General features: G+C 39.1%; 2 protein-coding genes across 2 annotated transcripts in view; one reads left to right on the top strand and one right to left on the bottom strand.

Moving 5' to 3' along the window:
• CFAP91 (cilia and flagella associated protein 91) overlaps positions 1–19,987 on the bottom strand; it is a 109,798-nt gene that overhangs the window by 34,205 nt on the left and 55,606 nt on the right. The gene's annotated exons all lie outside the window — the stretch shown is intronic.
• The window catches only part of GSK3B (glycogen synthase kinase 3 beta), a gene marked incomplete at its 5' end in the record, with an annotated part of 140,203 nt that overhangs the window by 106,754 nt on the left and 13,462 nt on the right, over positions 1–19,987 (top strand). Inside the window, 3 exon segments of the mRNA XM_079305775.1 lie at positions 5,738–5,833; positions 15,321–15,359; positions 17,677–17,863. Coding sequence (XP_079161901.1) covers positions 5,738–5,833; positions 15,321–15,359; positions 17,677–17,863 — 322 coding nt within the window.

Here is a 19,987-nt window from a genome sequence, read left to right as displayed (position 1 = left end):
TTTTTCCTCACCTTTTGAGAACTGGGAAGAAGTAGAAAGTGAGTCCGTTTGTCTCCATTTTTCCAGTTGTTGGGTGGGATCTGTCCCATCTGTGTGTGTATCCCATCTCTCTGTGTATCCTTTAAAAATAACCAATAATTTAATTAAGTAGGTTTGTTTTTTAACTCTGCAAAGAAGACATGAAGCATTGTGCTCTTATGAACTTCCAGAAGGATGCTGAAATTCAACTTAGATTTGAAAGGGATACTATAAAAGAAGCAACTACATGAGTGAGTTTGTTTCATAGCAGCAGTACAGTTGAGGACATGCAATTCTGCATAAAAAATTACCAGAAATGTTAAATCTTGGCACAACATGCAAGACATGATGTTTTATAAAGTTTCCTTTAAGATAGATTCATGAAAATTTTTTTGACAGATGGCGTCCACCTTTTCCATTTGCTATCATAGAAAACTAGTATTTAAGGCTTTCATTGTAACACAGACTTACTTTAATGCTAGCTGGCTGTAGGAGAAGCAGAGCTGTGGGATCTGACAGTTGTAGAATAGTGGTGAGCTTGGTAGAAACTTGCAGGTTGGGACTTGGGAGCTGCTATTTGTCTGTGGTCCTGCTTTTGAGATAGCTTCATTGGAACTGTGTCTGAAACTTAGGGGCAGAGAAAATGGTGTATTTTAAACTTCCAAAAATGGGCTGTAGTAAGAAAATACTTACCACACATTTGGAAATATGTCAGATTTTCATCCTTTATATTTGATTCCAGTGCAGGAAGAGGTCAGCTTAGAAATTTTACTGCTGATTCTTATCAATTCAAGATGTTTGAGTCACAGTCACACTTGAGGTATTCTTTTGAGCCAAGATAAACTTTTCAGTTTTCTCTTCAATTGCTTTTTCAGCTGTGATTATTCTGAGTTTATTTCACAACATAGCAAGTGAATGCTACACCTGGCTGTCAAGTTTTTTGCATTAGACTGGATAATGACTTCAAAATGCCATCACATTAAATTAGTTCTCTTTTCTCTCATGCAGTTCTTGTTGACATCCCCTCTTTAGCTGTGTTCATGATGACATATCAATTGGCACAACTTGTCTTTCCTGCAGGCTGTATATTCAACATCCTCAGTCCCTTGCCTGGATCACAAGCATTTTTGGCTTTTGACAGATTTTGATACACTTTAAACAGTCTTCATGTGGCTTCATTTCAGGCAGTCTTGCAAGATCTCCATATAGTTGCACCTGGAGTTTCTCCAGACCTACTGCACATTTGCAAACTGCTCTGGAAAACTGTGCCCCTCTAGAACCTCAGCATCATGTTCAATTGCATCAGGAGTCCTCTTCATTTTTACCTCTTGTTTCTATTTCTTTAAATATGTTCTTTCCACATGTTCTCAGTCTGGCTGGGAAATGGAGAACTCTGACCACTTACCCCTGAAAAAATGATATTTGATAGAGGAGAATACTGTCTTGGAGCTCCATTTGAAGAAATAATTTAACCCCAGTATACTTTTCTTAAATACTTACGCTATTACAGGAGAGAAGTAATGTGCTGTGCTTTTTCCAAATTTTGTTCTTGAATGGTGACTCATACTTCGTATTTTTAGCTCCTGCTTGTTGTTCCAAATGTTAGGTTGCCCATCACTGGGAATATCTCAAGTAGGTAACCCGATATACTCATTAAAATTCATGCCCCTACTGGCTTTCAAGTGACATCTCCTTCAGAAATGTGCTCAGTTTCTGAAACAGTCACAGTGGTGGCAGTGTGGATTTCATCAATGACACTATAAAGAAATTATGTACAAGTAAGCACTTCTTCTCAGAGCAGTCAGGAAGCTTTGTACCTGATGGATTCTTCCAGCGGCCTAGGAGGGTTGCAGTTGCCACTTCACTATTTAAAATCCACTGCTGCAAGTGGGACCCTGCTGAATACAGTTTGAAAGAAGGAGCACCTAAGCCACAAGAGTGATTGATTTTTTTTTTTTTTTTTTTCTTTGAGATGCAGTCAGGACAGACTCCTTCGTCAATCTCCAATCTTCAGTGCACATGTTGCAGTGCAGCAGTGGTGGCTGCAGGACTGCCATGCTTGCTCCCTGTGTAAACTTTAGAGTTTGTTGACATTCGTGGCCTCACAAGCTCTACAGCATCCCAGAACTGTCAAATTAAAACTGACTGGCATATGCTTTCCAAACTAAGATGTCTTCAACTACAGTTCCTGCAGACAGTAATTATACTTTATCCCTCTTGCAGGAAGTGAATCTCAAAAGGGCAATGGGTTTGTTTCTAAGATAATAATCTTCTCAAAGTGTTATGTTTAGTACCTTCCCATTACTCCCTCAAAAGCAGAAAAAATAAAAGATCTGTCAAAGAAATGAAGCAACAATAGTTGTCTGAGCTGCCCTGGCACATGGGGAGGACAGCATCAGCCAAACTGTCTGATGTTTTCTTTACCAGAAATATTTTTTCTGTATGCTACTATTTGGACTATGAGATGAATCAACTAACTTGTGAAAACTGCAGGAAAAAAGCAGGGTTTATGGGGTGGGGGATGGTGTTTGCTTTGACTATTTTGATTCTTACTGCACTGTGATTATTCCTTGCACCAAAACTGGCATTTCATGCTAATTCAAGAGGAATAATAAAATCTTCTCATAGTTCCCTGGGTAAGGAGAAGCAAGGGGGAAAAATTATGAAAAAGCAAGTTCAATAGTGTGAAGAATCCTATTCATGTGTAACTTTTTGGGCTCTTGATAGTTTTACTGGGCCTAATGCTAAGTAAAGACTGCAATTATAATATATGGCTCATGCTCAAATGTCAAGGTACTATTTTGGGCTCAGTTTCTGAAATAAAATAAATGCAGTCAGAGTAGTTAATGAGCAGAGACAAGCCTTGTCTTCTGGGGGAGTAAGCCATAGGAGAGCGTTTCATTTTATTGGATGCGGTCCTGTGCTGACTACCTGCATGGAATCGTAATCTGGTTCTACAGTCTCAAGAGAACTAAGTAAATATAAATACACTGTGTAGCTACTAGTATTCACTTTTCCTTTTGTACAGTTATTTCATGTGTCAAAGGCTGCTATGTAGTTGAAAAGTCAGACAATCCTTTCTTTCAGCTCCCGTGATCACTTTTCAGTATTTTGTTTTCTAAGCATTCATGAAACCTTAAGTGTTGTTGCTTAGAGGCCTGTACTTGAGTTTAGGAGTTGTCCTCTCTCATCTGGAGTTGCAGATGTGCTTTTAGTGACATATATTAATAGGCATTGTGAGGTTTTCCATGAAATTTGCCTTGCTTATCTAGTCTGAGTTCCCTGATGTTACAGGTGGTCTTGCACTTTGTAGGCTCCTGTTCTGAGCAGCCTTAGCAACCAAGACAGGTTGATATATTTGGGCTATATTAAAAATAAATCTACTTGCTGCTTCTTAGAAAAGCTATTGAAGGAATCTTTTGAGGAGAAAAAGGGTGAAGAAGGTAAACATGCTTTTAAAAAAGTATTGTTTATACTAGGGAGAACTGAATACTTAGCTTTCAGAAAAGATGAGAGAGTAATAGAAGGTGCCCATCATTTTTTAGAAAGTTAATTTAAGTAATTGAAAAAACTTCCAAGGTTTTGAAAATTATTTTTATCCTGAATTGGTATGAAAATAATATTTAGGGTGTGAAATCTCCTCATCTTCTAGAACTGGAAAGGTTTGAGAGTGATGGTCATCAAAGCTTTGAGGGCAACACCGTGCTGGCAGGGCTGGCAGCTGGGTGGCTGATGCTCTGGTGGGTGCCAGACAAAACCATCAGGGAAAGGGCACATTTTCGTTTCAATTCTTTTTTTCCTTTGAAAGTTAAGCAAAAGATATGGAATTTGCAAACATTCTCTTTACCTTCTACGCAAAAACAGTGTTTTCAAACACACACGAAAAAAATCTGCTGGCATTTCTGAGAGTAACCCTTGGCTTTTAGAATTAGGTGGGTTTTAAATCCTTGTGAGCAATGTGATCTGCAAAGCATTATTGTTCATCTTCTGCAATTTGTCGGTCAAATTTGTTAGCTAAGAAGCAACTGTCTGAACAAGTTGCAGACTTCTTCCTCTGCTGCTGCTGCTCTTTATTTAAAAGGTTGCTTTGTTGTTAGGATTTTTTGTGTTGCGCAACTCTTAATTTAAGTAGCAAAGAGATATTTGTTCATAATACCTGGTGATAGTTTCTCTGTTCCACAAATTACTCAAATGGGAGTTACCTTACTCATTTACCTCCTTACCTGACTTTCTGGAGTTTATTTTTGAAATTTCCATTCTTCTAACTGAATGAAAATGTGCACAGATACCAGAATTTGTAACCCAGTATTTCTTAATCAAGCAGCAAGGTAGAGCGCCAGCATTGTGTGATCATTTGTTGCCTGAGGTAACACTGCAGTCTGATGAGATGAGGTGATATCATCACACTAAGCTGTGTGGAGGGATTTGTCATGTGGCCAAAATAGTGCCACTACAGGTTTTTATACTATAGATGAGCCTGAGCCCAGCACAGAGGAGCATCTCCTGCCTTCTGCCATCTCCCCTTCTCTTGGCAGAGCAAAATGGGGCCTAGAACTGGATGCAAGCAGAAGACAATGGGGTTTCTTGAACATACTTTGCAATTTTTGTATATAGCTAGAAGACAATGGCTCTCATACTTGGTGATAACTGAAAAGAAAGCACTAATGCCATATTGTCAGGCTTATTCCCTCAAAGGATTTCTGAAATCCTTTCAAAATGTACCCACCCCTACAAAGAGATGTGCAATTGTTCATTATTTCTCATACAACTAATTTGCATCCATAAATAACACTGTACAGATTCTGGGAATGAGAAATGCAGCTTGATGAAGGTAAATCAGAGGTGGTATGCCTTTTAGATACTTCCAAGTTAGATTTAAACTAAAGACTGTCCTCTTTGTGGAAATAGTGAGATGAGGAAGCACCACCCAAACCTATATGTTTAGGTTTTTTTGTGAGAAGAGCAGGAGACACTCAGCAGTAACTGGCTGATCTTTTAAGCTTGTCAGAGGGCTGCTGTTTGTGACTTGGAAAATACAGTCTGTGTTACTTGTCTGTTCCTTAATCAACCATATGCAGTGAACTGCAGTCCCTGAATATGTTTGGTAGTACTGTTTGATATAAACCTAATTAAAGTGAACTCTATACCCCACCAAAATGTCACTAAATTTGAGAGATGTGCTTTAATTTTGTGAGAAATTCTGTAAGATAATTTATTTTTTGACACTGGGCTTGAAGCATGAACTGTATTGCTAGCAAGAGACCACTGATGTTGGAGCAAGGGCCACAAAGGTGATGCACTGGAGCATCTGTCATATGAGGAGAGATTGCAAGAGATGGTGCTGTTCACCTGAAGCAGAGAAGGCTTGGCCAGGGGTGAAGGGGCTCTTACCAGAGTGTGTAAAAAGCCTTGTGGTATGAGAGAATGAAGAAACAACCACGCTTTTCTTAGTGTTGCCCACTGACTGGGCAAATGGCAGCAGCAAGAGTACAACACACTTTTCCTCTGGACAGTGATCAAAGACTGGAGAAGGGTCCCCAGAGAGAAGACTTCCCTTTTGTGGGTGCAAAAGTTTTGTTTTGCTCTCAGCACTGTATTAACTTACTAGTCACATAGGTTGACTTCAGTTGTGTCTCAATGTCTGATAGGTTATACTTCAGTCACAGTTCTATATGAAGCATACCCAAACAATTTGCCTTTTTCTTTCCATCCTGTATAGGTTCTGGGAACGCCTACAAGGGAGCAAATTAGAGAAATGAATCCAAACTATACTGAATTCAAATTTCCCCAGATTAAGGCACATCCATGGACTAAGGTGAGTCTATATGATCTGAATAATAAAGATATGGGCTGAAAGTAAAGTTGTTCAGTTTGTTCAGTGATTTGGTGACTTTTGGTCTAAACTGGGTGCTTTTAACTAAGATGGGGACCTGCAAACTTTTGATACAGCTGAGCAGAAGGAGATATTGTAGCAGTACACTGTAATATCTGCTGGTCTGGGGGTTGCCTGTAAGTGGGTTGTTTTTTGTTTTGATTTGATTTTTTTATAATTTTGTGTGTGTGGTGTGTGTGTGTGTTAGCAGCAGATTGCAATATTCTACATACTGTCATGCTATCAGCTGATACACACAAAGGTCACATAAAAATGAGGAAAGTGTTCCAGTATGTATGTGGCACTTTTTTAATGCTGTAAAATCGTGTGATTAGGGCTGATAGTCGCTTTCTTAAATGCATCTCTCATAGATAATATTCTGTTTGTACTTCTGTAGGTGCTGTTGAGTGGAGATTTTTTTTTCTGGAGTTGCTTCTTAAGATCTCTTATTACTTAGCTTTCATAGGGAGACATCAATGCAGTATGCAGAAGACAATATTACAACCTCCTTGACCAAAGAGGAAGCTGCTAGCAATAAAACAAATACAGTGTTACACAATTAAATACTCTTTCATATATCAAACAATGATGAATATTTGACTTGGGAGCAACAGTCATTTAGTCAGCCTCTTGGGTGTGGAATAAGTTAAATATTGAATCTCAAACAATTGAAGCCTGGGTAATTAACATTTCTTCTTACTGCTTGAGAAATATCTGTTATAGTCACAGTGTATTTCCATCCTATCTCACCACTCAGGTTTCCTTCTGCTAAGAAAGTAATATCTGTGTTTGGAGGGGTTGTATACCTAGCTGAGCACGTGTTCAGGGCAGATTCTTTTGGACCAAATACTCTGGAATTTTTCATTAGGTCACAATTAGTGTTGGAGAGTTGTGCTCCCAGCATAGCTTCTCATTCTCTCAAGTCATTCTGCACACAGCCCTTCCTGATGTCAGCTGGGTGTAGAATAGCATTTAAACTAATTTATTACAATTGGGTTACATGAGACTTCATTTATGAGATCTGTACTTATTATACAAATGCTAAATTTTAAAAAAAATTATTGCCAGCACAATGCTGGTAATGTGCCTATCTTCTTATCTTCTTGGTGTATTGCTTCTCAAGATCCTTTTCTTTCAACGTTTTGAGCATGTTGAGCCACAATAGATTTAAGTAGTAATATTGCATAGAATTGGTTCTTCTTACCCATTTGTATTGATACATCTTATGACATGTCAGTGGGCACAGGCAATCTTCTCAGAGCTTCTCTATCTTAGAATTGAATAGTGACAAAACCCTCTTCATTGCTTTGACTTTGAATAATACAGGAGTGACGGAAGAAGGTAAAGTGATAATGTTGTCGCTTGTGGTTTTTTGTTACAGCTGTGTATATAACTAGACTGCTACAGCTAGTTGCCAACAGGACTTGAACTTGCAGCTTCAGAAGCACAAATCTTTGCCATCTAAGCTGAAGAATTACAGAAGATGACAATAGATAGGAGGTTATTTTTGTTGAGTGGTTATGACTACAGGACTTAGCAGACAGAAGGATTTTTTTGTATGCATGAAAAACTTCTAGGCAGCTGTTTTCATAATGTTCAAAAGAGAACTACTGAGAATATAGTCACTCCCTGCTGTAAGCTCTTAGACACAAGAGCATTCTCATTGTTTTGTGCTGTTTAATAGAACATGGGTATTTATCACAGTTGGGTTTGTAGGCCCTGCTGGAGTTTTTCTTGAGGTCAAGGTGCCCAGTGCATATTTCTATGCAGTCTGGGACTGCTTGTTTCCAGGCCAGTAGTCTATACAAAAGTAAGGTCTTGTTTTCAGGGAACTTCCTTGGTCTGCAAAAGTGTGCATAGATGGTAATTTAAGAATTTTCTTCAGAAGCTGTAGTATCTATACTACATCTGAAATTCTGTGGTGCTGACTTTCATTGGATATATCTGGTTTTGGTTTTCTCTTTTTGGCATTTCTGGGAGGCACAGATATGTTACTTTCCTACTCAGCATTGCTGTGATGATGTGTAATTGCTACACTTGCTGTTAGCTACCTGTGAAGAATGGTGACTGGTGCTGTAGTGTGATGTAATATATTCTGGATTTTTTAAAGAGACAGAAATTGTTTAACTCTGAAGACAAATCTATGAAGGAACATTGTTTTCTGAAAATCAGTTTTGGACTACAATTGGAATTTTGAGCACAAGTTTTATGGATATTTGAAGCCTGACTTCATAGGTGTATCTTAGGCTTTTCAGTAGAAATGAATTGGTATTATCCTAACAAAGTATTGATAATTTCCTTCTTAAATTATGAGAAGTCTAACGAACAATCTAAAAAGCACTTTTCTATGCTGCAGCACTAGTATGCAACGTTTCCACTGCAAACAGTTTTCAGACTGATTTTTCAATTTGTCAGCAATTTGAGATTGAAGTAAATTTGTAATTTAAGAGTTGGAATCTGCCATTATAAAACTTAGAGGCCTCCCTCTCATCTCCTGTACAGTTTTGTGTTGGCCAAGCATGTGTGTGTTTTTATACTAGTTTACATGCATGAGGCACCTGATGATGGAAGTTCAACATGTCCCTGGCTAGCGAAAGAAAAGAGAATCTGAACTTTTCAGGAATCTCTTGAACCATTCTTCAGAAGTAAGGCTTCCCTCTTCTTTTCCTCTGTCACCTATCCCTACATCCCCAGCCTCAACAGGAGGAATCCAGGACATTTTGGTGCTTCAGCAGGGGGGTTTCTTTTCAGAATACCAGTGTGCTTAGTAACTTGAATGTTACTTTAGTCCAAACCTCCTTCTATTTTCACTTCGTATAGAGTATTTTGTATTCATGGATGTGCATCCTACAGCTTGTCTGCCTTGGTCTGTGAAGTAAGTAGCATCCTGTTACAAGAGAAGCAGTGTTTTGCAGGGGTGTGAATATGGCTGAAATATATGAATATGTGAATAACCAGAAAATAATAGGAGGGCTTTTAAACACAGTCATGTCTTCAGGAATATCTTGATCTGGAAAACCAGTCCATTTTTTCCAGTGGTGTCAGCTCATAAAATCAAAGCTACTACCCTTTCTGGAGATTTGCTGCTGCTGTTCTTACTGGGTCATATCTTTGCTTCTGTGTCTTTCAGCCACCTCAACTCCTTGAGCCTTCTTCCTTCTCAGAAGTGCAGTCTGGTCTTTGCTACTAATCTTTAGACTTGTTTCTGTTCTTCTGCCTAAGCTTCATCTATACAATAGAACTCTTTATATGGTTATCATATAACCATATAAAGCCAAGGAGGAAATCCAGGATCAGGTTCATCACAAGGCTTGTGTATCATCACAATGATTGTGTAAATCGCAAGGCTGTTAAGTTGAACTTTTGTGATTTTCTATGAATCTTTTGGAAGGGAGCAGGAACAGTGGGACAGCCAACAAAAGGTCTAAAGACATTCTTCATAAGCTTGTGATAGATGGGTATTGCTTACTGTGGCCCAGTTACAGCTGCTCTTTATCCTGGCATTACTCAAATACTACCTTCAGGTCTCACATCCTTGGGGTAATGAAAAATAAAGGCAGTGCTGTGATAACTTCCAGAAAGATATAAAATGTCCAACTGTGACAGCCTGCCTTTCCTCTTTCATCTAGCTAGTAAAGGATCTCATTAAGATTGTAGTAAATGTAATAGAATTATGTAGTTTAAGCCCTTTCTCTGTGGGGAAAATTACTCTCTTGAATTTTTTTTTCTTTTCCCCACCCAAGGATACTGCCACATGTTGGCCACTATAATATCAGGATAATGAAAGATATGTATGCATGTGGCAGAACAATACAAGTTGCAACAGCAAAGGTAGTTTTCTTTACTTAGTTATAACCTCTGCCTTGTCTCCATTGTATAGACATGGAAACAGTTTCTACTGCAGGCAGCTCTTAAAAATGGACAGTGATTCTCTTCAGTGTGCTGTTGTTTGGTTGCCTTTGTTTCTTCTGTTCTGAAAGTACTTGCAAGATTTTTCAAACATTCATGCATTTTTTGAATATACTTTTGGTGAGATAAATTTGAGTGTACTCAAGACTACGGCTTTATTCACCATCCGCAAATCTATACTTAGCTGGAAAAAGACAGGAGTCATTTGCCTGACAATGGAAGAGACAGGTAGAAAAACTGTTATGTTTAGGTTAGTTTTGAGCATCTCTGACCCTCTGTTATGCACTCTTGTGAATGAATACAAGAGGACTTTTCTCTGCATTGCTTTGCCTTCACAATAAGCTTGAGGGAGATTCGGGCAGGATCCCTCCCAACTTCGTAAGCACTTCCTTTTTGTTTTAGGGGCTTTTTCATTATTTGCATTGTTCTGGGTGCTTTTTGGCCATGTCTTTAAGTCAAATGGTTACAAGATTAGGAAAATAGTGTCTAAGATGACACTTCAGACTTCAGCTCATCCTTTCTGGCACTTTTTCAAAACTATTGGCCAATTCTGGCTGCAGCTGAAGTTGTGCAGAAACACAGTTGGTTGTGCTAAAGAGTAGCTTTGGCTATTGACTTTAGAATTTGTATTTCCGCCTATATTATGGAGTAATTTCTGCTAATACTATAAAATACTTACCTAATATTTAACTCTTGATATGCTCTTGTGTCCATGTGTGTTCTGTATGAATGTTTTTGCATACAAACACTTCACCTTGAGTGTTGAATAATTCTGTGCTTGTAGCAAACAATCCTTTTGTCTTCCTCACACTCTGGGTCCGGGATGTAGAGCATGGTCTCTCTCATGAACATTTTTCCACCCTCCAGAACTGGTTTCGTCAGGTTTTTTTTGTTTTTTTTGACAGGTCTTCATCCTGTCCTACTCCTGCTCTCCTTTCTGTTGTCTAGTTTTAAAGCAGATTGTTTTGCTTGTAATGCTTCCAAAGTGACTGCTCATACTGTAGATTCTAGGAAGAATACAAAACAGTAAAATGGATAGAGAGCTCATTTTGTCACTTCTAATTATAACTGATGACAAAAGAAAGAAAACTCTTTTGTCAGAAATCTTGTAAGTGAACTTGTATTTGTATTCAAGATGAAAATGCAAACTCTTCTTTCTGAGATTTAAGTCTGCTCTTTTGTAGAGGAACAAAGGTAGAACGAGGATGAGATGTTTCTTTGGTTGCAGTTCCATAACTGGCATTAAGTTTATCGTGGAGTTGGGTCACTTCTCCACCTCTCACCTGCATATTCCTGAAATGCATTATGCTTTGTATAATAAAATAATAAAAACCTTGAACAACACATGTTCAGGATTTGGATCAATTTCCTTTACCTGACTGACCATTCTGCCCAGATTGCAAATGTTGCGACAAGGGACCAGGACAGATCTGCATGTCCAAAAGAGCAGAACTCTCATTTCCAGCATGAACTGGACTTGATTTATGCCTGTTGTGAAACTGTGCCCTGACCTCTTTCTAAAGACTACAGATGTATTTCTCACTTGATGTGTAATGATGTTACAGGCAAAAAGTGAAAGCAGCTCTGCTGGAGACTAACTTTAAAAAAAAAAAGTTTTTCTGGCAAGTTCATATTTGACAGCTCCTTTTGTAGCAGCAATGATTTTTGACAATGTAAATCTCTTATCTTGTATGGCTAAGAAAAAAAGCCAGGTTTGCTGGGTGCTAAACTGCCCTGCCTCTGCCTAATTTGTATGCAGTAAAGCAGGTACTGCGTACTGCCTAACGGCAAATGACTGAGCACTAATGCAACATTAAGAAAGGATTTCAGTCAGTGCAACTATGGACATCAAATGCTAAGTTTAACATGTCTTCTGCAGTGTACCATCTGTTTAGCCATCCCACTGCAACACAACTGTTTAGGCTGTTCATAGCAGCTGTCCCAGCAAGGTTGAGAGCACTGAGGTACCTTTTTTGGGGTTCTCTCAGAAGACGGCAAACTGTTCTGTTCCTCTTAGCTTTGTTGCTTTTCTTTGGAGCTTGATAGAAGCAGAGCACATGCACTGGGTAATAAACACGAGCTCGTTCTGTTTTCACAGGGTCCTCAATGGAAGGAGCCCAGTAGAAAGTGTGTGGTCTCAACAAGAAGTAGCTTTCAAGACAGGTTCCTCGTCCTGTTCCCAGTTCTGTGTTGGCTCATTTGTAAGCCACTTAACCCTTCTTCATTTTCTTTACTTCATTTTCTCCTAAGTGCCATTGGACAGGAATTTTTGACTAATCGGGTGTTTACTATTTCTGAGGTGCTTTTAGAAAAAACATAGAGGGATATAATTGGAGAAAGAAGTTGGGGGGCTTATATATATTTTAAAATATCTCCCATCACCAGTTACTCTTTTGTGGACACTTTTTTAACCTCTGTTATTTATCACTTGAGTTTTATACACTTCAAGATAGCCAAATGGCATATTTCAGAAATCCCATGCTGCAATTCTCAGGTATTTGGAAAAAGACTAGTCCCAAGAGCTTCAGATGCAGACTTGGTGTTTTTTGTGTCAGGCGGAAATCAGTGCATACATTGCTGTCTTACTTGTGTCTCTTCCCTTTCCATTTGTGAATGTGTTGTGTTTCTCGTGATGTTTCTTATTGTGTTAAACTTGGGTGATCAAAATGTTGCTTCATAGTAATTGTATTGTATGATAGAATTTTTTAAAAGTTGATTTGAGGGTAGTATTCTACATTGATGACTTGGCTTGAAAACAGTACAAGCTTTTGGTCGAAGGAAGGAGCTTTCTCTCTTAGCTAAATACTCATATGCAATAAAAAACATGCTTACAAACCAAAAGGATGAGCACAGACTACCAGCCTTGAATCGGTGGTGTGGGTGGTTCTTGGGCAAAGCATGTGAGTCTGAAGCTGGTGAGGAAATTTTGAACCATGGTGTCACAAACTTGATGCATTAGCAACAAATGTCCTAATGTCCTAATTTTCCTAAGCTTCTGCTCCCTTAGGTAGCACAGCATGCAGCCAATATTCACAATCTGCATGCAAAACACATAGTAGTTGATGGGATGAAGTCATGTCTTCTAATGCACACTGGCTAGAAAAGCACCTTGGTGTGAAGCTTTGCCTTTGGGGCTTAATTACGCCAAGATGATGTAGCTCGTGCTGTGCATGGAAAGTTTGAGGAATGTCATTGAATTGAAAGTTAGAGCAACCATTCTGTTAAAACAATACCTAACTCTTGCCCCATGTGGTTTTATTTGAGAGCTGAATGCTGATGTGAGTGAAGTAAAATAGGAGAATTCCATGCTTTCCATCCTTTTTCTTTCATCTTTCCATACGTGCAGAAAAATAAAATTCAGAAGGGGCGTAAACACTGCTACACCGGTAGGAACTATTTCAGATTAGTAAGATAAAATGTGACTGCTCTGCTAGTGCGCAAAGCCTTCATCTGAATTGAAGTCTCTTGGGGATGAGAGCTGTGTAGTGCATCAGGGGCACTTAAGCCTGAAATGTTGAAGAAGGTGGTAGTTCCAGAAAAATGAAGGGGAGCAACAAAAAATGTGCATTGATAGCAGTTCAACTTGAGAAGGAGAGAGGAGTGTGTCAGGGCTTGCTGATTTGCTGTTACGGTCTGTCACTATATATACCTCACTTTTTGGTGAGGTATAGATTTATTGAGATCTGAAAAAGGGAACAGGAAAAACCAACAAAAGTACTAAAAGCAACTAAAGCTGTGGCTTTAGATGAGTCAGCATTTCCATGTGACATGATCATCCAGAGATTTTGGTAACTTATCCAAAAAAAAAACCCCAAAGAAAAAACAGCAACCTGGGTCTCAGCCTAAAATTCATTTGCTTTGCAGAAACAAGGGGTTTTGAGTTATTCAAGTGCAATTTTTTCTTGAAGAATATTGTATGTAAAGCTTTTTTTTTTTTTTTTTTTGCATTTGTTTATCTCCAAAACAGGTTCATTTTTTAAAATAAAAACTTGAGCCTTCAGTCCCTCCTGTGGACAAATAGCCTTACACAAGGTCTTGTTTCATTTTAGAAAAATGAAATGCTGCGCCGGTGGGGTAGTATTTGATTGCTTTAAAAGTTCCTGTCAGTGTTTTAGTTTTGGTTTCTATTTTGTTTGTGGATTTGCTGTGCCTTTTGCCTGGCTGTATTTAGTCTGCATACTAAATGTTAGTCTACCCAAACACTTTGTGCACTTAGCTATTTTTTCTTTTTTTTTTTTTCTTCTTTTTTTTTGTTTTTTTCTTTTTTTTTCCTTTTTTTTTTTTTTTGTTTTGTTTTTTTTTTGTTTTGTTTTTTTCTGTTCTTTTGCTTTCACCCAAATGTATTTTAGACCAAGACAGGCTTTGCTCTGACGGGCCGGATTTTAGTCCGTGCACTAAATTTTAGTCCGCAGACTAAAAATAATCCGCGGATTATTTACTAAATTTATTCCCTCACTGAGAACTACAGAGATTTTAAACTCCTGCTGAGGCATATATATGAGGGGCTTCATGTCTCACAAGTCCTACTGTCTGTCCATACTCGTGTCCCTTCCCTCCACGGAGCATCAGCCCAACATTGCCTTGGTGTTGGTGCCCTGTGGCATGGAAGTGCTGGCATAGCCATTGCCGTGGGTGGCAGTTGCTCATGTAGTTCTCAGTGGGGGAACTTTTCTGAATGGGAAGAGCTAAAAGACCATAGAGGGCTTTGCTTTTATTTCTTAGGGCATTATTCAAAAGGGAGACAGGAGGGGACAAATTGAGGAGAAAAAAATTTTTTAAGTGACAGGTATGAAGGGGTATAAAACCACAATAGAGAGAAATTCAGTCCATACCCACACTCCAGAGGTGGTACGTCCAGTTCCTGAAGAATCCTAAAGAGATAATGCCAGCAAACAAATTCCAGTGGAGGGGAAGTCAATCCAAAATGGAGAATAATCCGCGGTGGCCTGAGGTACTCATAGTGCACACAAATTAAAAGTACCCAAATTTTTACTTCATCTTCAGCACAAATTGCAAATTGCTGAGGATTTGGGGTTTTTTGAGAAAAATCCAAAAGTTTACTTTGTGTGTCTGGGACAGATTTACAAGTGGGATGCATCTTTGGATACAAGCTAATCTGGTCATTTGGTTCTGTGGACATTTCTATCCAGGACTGAGGACTGAAAATTCTTTATTACGGGAATTTCAATTACCCTTTTAGTTCAAGTTAGAGTTTTTATTTCAATTTTTTTTTTTTTTTTTTTTTTTTAGTAAATACACTGGCATTGGAACATAAATTTCATATAGAAATGATTCTATACTATGCCTCACCATTGCACAATCCATTTTTTGGCATACACTGTGGTGAAGTTGGACTTGCTGCTATGGAGACTGATGTTAAAAGTTCTAATTGTGTAAACATTTACTATGTCCCCCACACCATGGATTTCTTATAATACTGGCTATATTTTTCCTTGCTGGACTATTCTCTTTTGGATTGACTCCCCCTGTTTGGATTATTTCACTGCATTATCATCTTTAGGACTCGTCAGGAACAGGACATTTCACCTCAGGAGTACGGGTATGTACTTAAACATTTTTTCAAATTACTAGGCCTAGCCTTGAAAAAAAGGAGAGAAATTCTAGGAGTGGAATAATTGGGTTCAAACTGCATCCTTGAGGCAGCAGCCAGGCAAATGTAACACAAGCTGATAGTGATGAGATGAGATGAGCGCAGACCTGTAACTGGCTTCATGTATTAGTCACCTCTTGTTGCAGGAGAAGGCCATGTGAGGCCTCCTAGTATCTATATTTTTTTTCCCTTCCTGGTTTGTAGCAGTTAGGGCAGACTTTGGGAACTGCCTACCCCAAATGACTAATTCCAGATCCAAAGGCAGGCTGAGAAGTTTATAACAGGGTTTAGGAAACATGTTAGGGTTTCAAGGACTTGACAATGAGGAGTTTTAGCAGACAAGAAAGTCCTCCTTTTACCTAGGTCAGATTTGTGACTGTCTGCCTACTAATTTTCTCAATATAAGGGCTTGACATCTTTACCTTAAGGAAATAAAATTGTTTTCTTTTTAAAATCTGTATAGTGGCTTATATGTGAGCTGTACTGAGGAGAAGAACACAGCTAAGAGTGAAGTACTAAAGTTTCAAGCTGTGATAAACTTGTTAAAATATCACTGTGGATGTACATGAGGGAGACCTCACTAATTTTACCTCACATTAAATACAGAACAACTTCACTTTTGTGGGTTTGCCTCAAAACATACACATTTGTGCTACTTACCATGAGGAGGTGGGGGGAAGCCAGAAGGTTTTTTTGTTTTTAACTGGAGACAGTCTTGGATTTTGTTCTGGTCAGGCTGTGACTTGGGAGTAATAATTGCATCCACTGCATACTGTGATCAACAATCCAAGCTCCATGGGCAGTGGGCACAAAGCAGCTTCTGCTGCCTCTGCAGGTGGCACTACACTGGTAACACAGTGGTCAGTACAGGCTCTCTGCCAGCATTGTTAAGCCTTTCTTTTTTGTCATTATAGGCCATGTGTGTAAACTTTTTGCAGTTTGTTTTGCAATAATCTGGTAGTAGGAATAAAGTCAGGTGTTGTACATGGCTCCTTGACTCCCCGAGTCGGGATTCCTTGCCATGTGAGTTAGCACAGCACACACTGCAGCAAGCCCAGTGCTACTGGCCCAGCTGGGTACCAAGGGCAGGAAATTTCGGTCTCTGTAGAACTTGGCTTTTGTGTTTAATTCTTATTCAGGAGAGCATATATGCCTGGTTTAAAACCTCCTAAAGGAATGCCTGTGCAAGTTTCTCGTCTGTGATTAACTAGCATGTAATTTACTGATTTAATTTTTTTTTTCTCCTTGGTGCTGTGTGGTTTGAGTTCACCTGCACTGGTGCAAAAGCATTTTGGATTACTTCAATTTCTACCAAAATTGCTGGCATGAGAACTTTAAACTCATACCCACCCTACTCCCTTTACCCCAGATTGCATTTTACCTGTAACATAGCAAGAGACAAGTGCTTGAGGAGGCTGTCCAGGTCATGTACATGATTAACTCCTATTTTGCATATATTGGAATGAGAAAGGAGAGTGTGGTTAGCAGTGGGTAGAACTGTTCTTAAGAGGTTTAAAACAAAGCTGTAGTGAAGAACTGCTTTTTGTAATCACTCAAAGTAGAAATCTGTTAGCCTAAAATAGTTTGTTTTCTTGACGCAGTTTTCAGCTATCCTTACAAATACCAAATGTGCAGGAATTATCCCTATAAACTTACAGGAGTAGTTTGCCAGAATAAGGTCACAGAAGGAGTAACTTGCAAATTGGAGCTAGACTTTTCCTGCACCCCACCTGTGCTTTCCTTGTTTTTCTCCAAAGCTGAACAGCAGCCTCCATAGCAACAGTCTGACCTGCCTGCCTGGAAAAGTCCATGTTAGACTTCCTTCACTAGCCAGAAAAACCCCAACCCAAAACCGTAGCAGGCTGTATTGTACTTTTACATCCAGTGAATCCTGCTCACTTGAATCTTCTTCCCCACCTTCACTCCACCCCATGATGCATGGCTGGTAGCACCTGTGTGTGTTTGTCATGATTTTTGAATGAGTTTCCCCTTCATTCTCAAAGTTGTTTTTCTGAGTGCGCTGTCATGAAGTCTCTTGCTGGCATTGCACCTTCACTCTAGTGCAAGGCGTTGCAATTAACCCTTTCTCAACCCCTGAAATGTATTTTCCCACACTTACTGCAGGACTTTGATTAGCGCAAACTGTCTTTTCCATCTTGCTGGGCAATGAGAGGTTTAATTGCTCTGACTTGCTTCTGGTCAACAAAGAGACAGACCTAGCCAGACAACCTTTTTCTCCTTGCTTGTTTTGTTGTTGTCCCTGCAGGTCTTCCGGCCCCGCACTCCCCCTGAAGCAATTGCGCTATGTAGCCGCCTGCTGGAGTACACCCCCACCGCCCGCCTGACTCCCCTGGAGGCCTGCGCGCACTCTTTCTTCGATGAACTACGGGACCCAAATGTCAAGTTACCAAATGGGAGGGATAAACCTGCACTCTTCAATTTTACCACTCAAGGTAGCCCAAGAATGTTGAAGGATCCCTTCTTCAGGAGGAAGCAGCAGGATAAATGTTGGTTGTAGTGAAGATGTTGCTCCCTCAGAAGTAGAAATCTCTATGTGATACTAAGTTGATACAGTAGTTGCATAACCAGCTGTCCATTTCAAAAAGAGAGGAAAGGATCTTGAAATTACAGCATTTTCAGAGTCTTGATTCTTCCAATTCAGTTTTGCTGAGGTACTGAGGGTCGCTGATTGCGTCAGGAAGGATTGCATGCATGTAACATGTAGCATGTGTCCTTCAGAGTGTGAGTGTGAATATGAATAGCTCAGAGTCTGCAATTGGGCTAATGGCTTTGTGTGAAATATCAGTGGACCATGCAGTTTAGAATATCATTTAGAGATGGTCCTGCTTCTTCACACCTGAAACAGCATAGCCACGCAGTAATGCCTATTATGTTTGGCAGGGAGCTTTGTAGTGTTGCTGCCCATCTTCATTCTGGATGCAAGATAAATAAAGGTACTTTATTTTCCAGATTTTATATGTTGTACAGTTCATCTGTCATTACATTGACTCAGTCATTTAGAAACTGTGAAAATAATGTACAGCTGACTTTCTAATTTGAAGCCAAGCTGGTATCAGATTTTAAAACCATTCATTAGTTGTTTTCTACAGAAGTCAGAAATGTAAAACTGATACCCCCCAGAACACTTTAACCTGCCAAGACAGAACATGTGAGATGTATGGCGCACAAATATGATAGTAATTAATTTTGGAGCACTTTCTCTGTTGTCTTTCTTTAAGTGATTAGCTGCCATCTCTCACCCTTTGAGCAAGAATAGTTCTGTATGCATTTTCTGTTGAAAGTCTAAAACACCTTTTGGCCCGGTTAGCATCAATGTCATTTTTCAAACTCTAATGCATGCTGTGCCCATCTGGCAAAATACGAAATAGCTCTCTCCTTCATCTTGTGGTGCCTTTTTATTTAAAAAAATAAAGGCCATTTATGAAGCATAAACACATTAAAGTGGTCGAGTAAATAGCCTATGCTTCCACATTATGTCCTCTCTGCTGATTTCTGCATCTGTTGTTAGAAATTTAGTAGTTATGTTACAAGTGCTTTCTTGTACTCCTGGATTGCCTTTTGTTTTGCCCCTCTAAGGCCATCTTCAGTAGCTAAAATAGTTTTGATTCCAGTATCTTAATAGAGCTTCACCCCTGTTCTTTTTGAAAGTATTTATTGTTTTATGATGACATTAAGATTGAACTTACCTACTCTATGAAAACAAAGTTTTTAAAAAAAGTTGGAAAGCTTTATAGTGAGTCAATTTAAAAATTATTTTTATTAGGGTAAAAACATACATGTACTGGGAGTGTGTCCCTGGTTCACCTCAGGTAGTGTGGAAGCTGAGCCTAATGCTCAAGGAAATTTAAAGCTCCTCTTTTGCCATTCTAAGGAGTTGATATGCCCTCTCTCACACAGAGAGTCTTGGGAATGGTAAGAGAAAACAGTTCCTGTGGAGCGATTTCCTTAAGAAAAAAAAAGTCAAATTTCTGTCTGTCATCTACAGGTGCCAGTTTTACCATCTGTAAGGGGAAGGCAAGACATAGGCTGATCATTAATGCATTTCCAAGCAAGCTCTGTTGCAGCTGACCAGTCAAACTCAAAACCAAAGTGGAGTTGTTTTTAAATACCTAAACACATTGCTTAGCACAGTGATTTGAAGAACTTTGTAGTTAATAAATGTACAGCAGTCCTGACTGTGAGCTCAAGATACACAAGAAGCTTTTGCTCCTCAGTGACTACTGTTCAGCCCTTGTTCTCTGATCTTTACTGTGCAAGGTTTCATCAAATTGGCTGCTCCATAGCAGAAATCCCAACTGGGAAACATATTAGATAATTAGATGGATAGTGTGTCATGTTAAGTCATCTGTGGTAATTTGTAAAGTAATGAAAGACAATTTTGTTTTAAATAGCCTTTATTTTCAACAGCCAGTATTAAGTTCTAGAAGGGTTTGATTTGACTGTATTCAGTTGCCTGAAACCCATGAGGTAGGAGGTGACTGCAGAGGGCTTGAAGGCAAAACAGTTAGAGATTGCAAGATAAACCTGATTATTAAGGCATTGGATTGATTTTCACA

This window comes from Erithacus rubecula, assembly GCF_903797595.1.
Source record: "Erithacus rubecula genome assembly, chromosome: 1".
Classification (NCBI taxonomy): domain Eukaryota; kingdom Metazoa; phylum Chordata; class Aves; order Passeriformes; family Muscicapidae; genus Erithacus; species Erithacus rubecula.
This window is presented reverse-complemented; position numbering and strand designations above follow the sequence as displayed.